This window comes from Bufo gargarizans, chromosome 2 (assembly GCF_014858855.1).
Source record: "Bufo gargarizans isolate SCDJY-AF-19 chromosome 2, ASM1485885v1, whole genome shotgun sequence".
Classification (NCBI taxonomy): domain Eukaryota; kingdom Metazoa; phylum Chordata; class Amphibia; order Anura; family Bufonidae; genus Bufo; species Bufo gargarizans.
The window spans coordinates 468,113,370-468,119,369 of record NC_058081.1 but is presented as its reverse complement, the minus strand read 5'-3'; the positions used below and the strand labels follow the sequence as shown (position 1 = coordinate 468,119,369).

Genomic DNA, 6,000 nt, shown 5'->3' with positions numbered 1-6,000 from the left:
CTCAACACTCTATAGCAGAAGAGTTCTTATGACTTTACAAAGAGCATTGTTCTTTCTCAACAATACCACAACATACAGAGAGCAGGACCCGGGCTGTCATGCTTATTGGATTTCCCTTCTTCTGGATTTTCCATATTATCGCTCTTTTGTGTATTTCTACAAATGGAATGGCTTTTTATTTGACGTCTGACCTACAGGAGACAATAGTTCCCCTTTGTGGCTCACTCGCTAAAGAATTTTCCTAACATAAACATTAGGTGCCATAATTCCCGATTGTTCCGCCTTTTTGTGTTATTTTTTTTTGCCTTGGTTTTGTTGCTGTCTTATATTTTAAAATTAGTAATTTTTTTTTCCTTGGACTGTTATTCTTCCAGGCTGGTGATTACGTTAGCAGAAGGTCTGGTTAATTAGTTCCACTCGGTGTTTGTCTAAAGTAGATTGAAGCTGGGATGGAATTAACAGCCAGTACCATTGGCAAATTAAGACAGGTTAGAAGCAGAAGCAGATTGTACTCAGTAGCTTCACATCCACATCATCCTATTAGCACTGTCTCAACTTCCAACAGACAAATCCCTCAGTGCAATATGGAATCTTCCTCTGCACAACTAACCGGTGAGTTTATCCTTTCAAACTATTGATTTTGTATGTATTTTCTTCACATTTACAATTGTTCATCATTAACCATAGCTTGAGAGTTTTGAATACATGATTTCTCTGTGGGGTGTGTAGCAGGTGCACTGAGCATACGCAATATTCCTAGTTTACCAGGCAAGGTGGTTTGTTATGTGAGTCTATAATATGACTATTTCTTTTGGCCCTTGTGGATTAGCATTATAAAATTATCTACAGTTTTTTTTTTTCATTGTCTTTGATCTGGTTAATATGCTGTAATTTTGCTTTTAGGTCTTTAATATGGACTTTAAAAACGTTAAAATTGAATTGTTTTAGAATATAATGTAAAAACATAATGTATGAAAATTGCTAAAATGACTTTGCTGCTCATCGAGGTTAATATATGATCATACTGGTACAATAGGAAATAAAAACACACAAAGACAGATTTAAAACAAGATGTTTTCTCTGACAGGTGGTGAACAAAAGATGTTTTCTTTCATAATTAATAGGGTTGGATATTTGTAACTGTAGTTACAATGGAAGAGGATAATGGTATTGGTTGTAAAGCCTACACTACAAATATCTATAATGAAACTACCCGAGAACGAAAAAAGTTAATTTAATGTAATGCAGGCAGTGGAGCTAGGTTATATTACTAAATAGCAGTCATAAACCTTAAATGAAATCTCACCTATAGAGAAGCTTAAGGTGTTATTACCTTATTAGAAGGAGACAATACAGTGACTCCAGGAAATAATTAGCATCAAGCATGTTACGTCATAGTTTAGTGAACCAATTAAAGGCTCATTCATTTTTAATTATTTCTAACCAACAAGTAATTTGTTTCCAGTAAAAATAAATTTTTGGTCAGCTTTGAAGCATCGCATATAGATAATCTGGTAACAGGTATGACTTGGAAGCATACTTTGCATAGTCATGTGGAACAAGTGCAAAAACACTTGTGTGATAACAATGATAAATAAATAGCGTTAATAAATCATCATGCATGTATGTTTTCTTTTTGGAAGCATCAGCATAATTACTTCTATATTTATATGAAGAAATCGAGTATAAGGACTCACAGAAACATGATTTTGCTCTAGTGTTTTAAAAGAAACAACACCATACTGCATGTGGTTTTTCTGGACTTTTTAGTTGCGTTTTTTTTAAATAAATAATTGTGTGATTTTTTTTTTCTGCCATTTTATTCTCTATAGAGAACACGATATCCGATTGCATGAAAAAACACCACAAGCTTCTACAGTCTGTGCTTTTAAAAAAGAGACTCAAAAATACCAACAAAAAAAAATATGCTAGTAGCAAAAAAAAAATGCTGCCTTTCATCTTTCCCATAGACTTTCAGCTAACACCTTGTACTGACTTTTATGCAAAAAATGCACACAAATCCGCGGGTTTAAAGAAATGCCACTAAAAATGCAGAGGTATGCAAAAATGTAAAACCCCCATAAATCTATTAGGAATGAGCCAGTCACTATTCTGTATACATGTAAGCTAGGCATCAAATGCAATGAGTGTAGTGGGTATTGTTGGATGAGGTGATCAGGCTCTGGGGAATAGTATAGAAGGGGTAAATAGAGAAGAGTTATAATAGGAAATGTGATAGGTCTACCTAAAAAGATGTGTTTTAGGGCAAGCTTACAACTGGCTTTTGCTAATCAAATTGATTTTCTGGAGTAGCACATTCCAGAGAACAAGAAAAGTATTGGATACAGAAGCAAGAGGTTTGAATCATGGAGGATGTTAGTCTTAGATCCTTGGTAGAAAATAGGGCACATGTATGGTGGTAGAAACAGATTATGGAGGAGATATAGGGTGGTATGGTAGCTCATGTGGCTGCTATCAGATGCTTGATGAGAAAAGGCCCAGTCCAGGTTGACCGCATATCCTATTTCCATAGGTGGTGAGAATCTGTGCAACCAGGGGCATAACTACCATAGTGGCAAACCATGAGACTGCTATGGGGCCCAGGGCAAGAAGGGGCCCAGTTGGGATCATCTCCTCTTTTACTGGAGGTGAAAACTTGGTCAGGACTGTACCATTTAAAGGAACAACTTTTAGAAAATGAGGCAGTGAAAAAAATAGCCCAAGGATAATTGAAAAGGGTTTAGGTGGAAAGCTGTCTGTCCTGTGTGGGGAGCCTGGTTTGAGCCTTGCTATGGGGCCCTTAATTCTCTATGTACGGCACAATGTGCAGCGATCCCCTTTTCATAGGTCCTATAATGCTAGCAAGCAATGGTGTGAGGACTCAAGCTAAAGATAATGAAAATGAGATGATTGACAAAGAAGTTAAAAGTCCTCATGTTGTAGGTGGTCCTGGATATGCAAAGCAACTGATTAGTTGTACAAGACACTGTTCTCATTTGGCTTCTATTTGCTTAATTCAGGAGAGGTGAAGATGGTCCATAAGCTATAGTGAAGTATCAAGCATTTTGCAAACCCTTCATTCTATCTACTCAATGACTGGACTCCTAGCGATGTGAGAATAGCATTTTACACCTTCATGAAATGAAGATGTTCTGGTAATCACCATGTGTGTGGCTTATTGTAGCCTCCCGTGATCAGCTGTTATCACTGTGGGAAGCTCTATGCATCACTCAAAGAATGGATGGCCATGTAATACATGGTTACTTCAAGTCCACCTGAGTGAGAGCCACTTTTACTCTAAAGGTGTTGAAGATGATATATGGAAAGGGGTATTTTAGATAAAACAACCTAAGTAGAAATATTATAAAAGCTGCTTATATCAGACATTTGGATTAAAGATGAGTAAATTGATTCTAAATGTTAAAATTTCACTGAACTACGTCCACCAAACAAATCAGATTTTTAATTAATTTAGGACAAATTGTATAAAAAGGCGCCCCATTTTCCTCTGAATATTCGGGGGGGGGGGGGCACAAGGAAGGAAGAAGATGGAGGATCATATGACACTGGGAGAAAGTTGGGGGGGGGGGGGTTGCCCTGATTGGCTCAGAGGCTGAAAGATAGCCTGGATCAGCCAGTCAGGGGGCAGTGGGCAAACAGCATCTTATGCTGAGACAGAAGAATCACTATTCAGACTTCAGCTTTTGACCTGGAAGGATGTTATGTGGCAGTGTCTGACAAAAGGCTATTAAAAACGCAAGCCACTAATGTAATTTGATAGGGACACTATAGGAAGAGAAAAATAATACATAATTGGGTAGATTTTAAGAAAATTGATCATGTAAAGCTTTATGGAAACTTTTGCAAGGCTAAGGGGCTAGTCACACTGTGTTTAATACAGTTGCTGTGGGCAGCTAGCTCTACATTACAAAATCCATCACAAGTCTCCTTGCAAGAAAAATGAACTTTTTTTTTTCAGTATATAAAAAGACAGCTTTTTTTTGTTAAGAAAACTTATGTTTCTGCAGTTCACAGTGCAGTGACGAGGATGCAGGGGCGTGCATGTGAGTGGCTGGATGGGTGTAGTAGAAGTTGTGGAAATCAAGGTTCTGATGATCTCTGGGCCATTGTGCAGTGATGGGAAGGGTGCACTTTTTCTCCCCGTCAGGGCACCACAAAAATTGCATTGTTATACCCATGATACTGAACGCATATTTCAAAGGCATTCTAATGCAAACATTGCATTGTTATATCCATGTTATTGAGCGCATTACTGCATCAGACTGTGCAGTTCCAGGCCATTTCACTACAATATTTGCATTGAACCCATGGTTTAAAGACAATTTACTGCAAACATTGCATTATTACCAAAGTAAAAAATACCAGTGGACAATGAGTTTGTATGTTTGTAGAAGTGGAGGGATTTAATTGCACTTCTGTCTTTGCACGTTTCAAAGACAAAAACATTGCATTGTTATACTCATGTTATGAAATGCATTAGTGCATCAGACTGTGTAGTTCAACGTCATTATTTATTTGCTTGATATTGAATGCATGGTTCAAATAAATTTTACTGCAAACATTGCATTATTGCATGTAAGGGATAACACCCCGCGTGCCACGACTGACATCAGATGTCAACTACGTCGAGCTCACGAGATATGGTATAGTCATTGGTTACCAACGCGTGATATTACACCCTCCTGGAGGAGCGGGTAAGGTCAGGCTTGGTACACTTTTCACAGATTCATCCTGTCCACACGAGCACAGAGAGGCAACAAGCTGAGAGAGCCTGTTTACTGCCCCAGTGAAACAGCGCTTTCTCAGCCCGGAAAGACTGGCCCCAGTTCCATGTTTGATATAAGCCCGGTCCGCTAACGGGATTATATAGGGTAAGAAACCAACCTGCGGTAGCGTATTACTAGGCCGAAACACGGACGTGGGGATTCGTGATCGAGATTCCAGACAGCACAATATTAAATTATATATTTAATCGCCTTAAGGGCTCACTAGACAATACACTATACACACAAGGATACAGTGGTCTGAGGTTACAAATACAGGTGATATGGTATGGATAAGTCCTTTTGGGTTGTGATGAGTCCTTTGCTGTAGTCACATGGAGGGCAGTGATGTCAGCAGGTTGCAGGTCCCTCTCATAACATGGCACAAGCCTTTTAACCTGTAGCCGGCCCCTCCCGGCCTATGGGAGAGGTCAACCCCCCCTCTGCTGGGCTGGCAGCACATGAGCCACAAAACCGATTAGGGCTCATGGGTCCAGACCAGAATGTCACAGGGAGGTGGTTCTGGGACCAATGGATCTGTCTGGGTTCTGGCTACCAGTAGAGTCCAAGCATGGTACCGTTATGTGGTTTCTATGGGGAGATATGTATAGCTCCCCTCCATGGCATCCCACCGCCAGACTATGACCATGGGCCTGTTCATCGTGGCCACAGGGACACAAATATGTATCAGGGTTTTGCCTGTGATGGCCGGGCGATTCATAATTCCTTATAAATAGCCGGCTCCAATATGTCTGATAAATTTGATTGAACTGGGGAATGGCCCAGACAACTGCAGAGAGGTTTTAGCTGGATTCCTCGCTGGCTGAATGGAGGTGAGAAATTGTAAACAAAGGTGGCCTGCAAGAATTTCTCTGCTATATGGCTGGGCTTTGAAGCAGGGCCCTACTGTGGAGCTCACTACCTCTGCTATATTACAGCTAATGGCTGGTGTGGGAACATGGCTGACAGTAAATATTAATCCATATTCCTCACATTGAAAGAGTAAATTGTGCAGTGTATTTGTAGAAGGGGAGGGATTTAATTGCGCCTCTGTCTTTAAATTACAGAAAACACACTTCCAATTTTGCTAGTACTGTTTAATAATCTGTGTACTGTACCAAACACATAACTTTCCATTTATAGGAAACCCATGACTTTTAATTGATAATGTCTAGAAAAGTAGAATAGTGCAAATGTTCTTTTAATCCATGTTGTA

At 39.5% G+C, this 6,000-nt stretch overlaps 1 protein-coding gene across 1 annotated transcript in view; it reads left to right on the top strand.

Annotated features, from left to right (window-relative positions):
• The first annotated feature begins 491 nt into the window (after positions 1-491).
• The window catches only part of ANO2 (anoctamin 2), a 505,309-nt gene continuing 499,800 nt past the window's right edge, over positions 492-6,000 (top strand). The window contains exon 1 of the mRNA XM_044277837.1: positions 492-612. Coding sequence (XP_044133772.1) covers positions 585-612 — 28 coding nt within the window. The 5' untranslated portion in view covers positions 492-584. The remainder of the gene's footprint in view (positions 613-6,000) is intronic.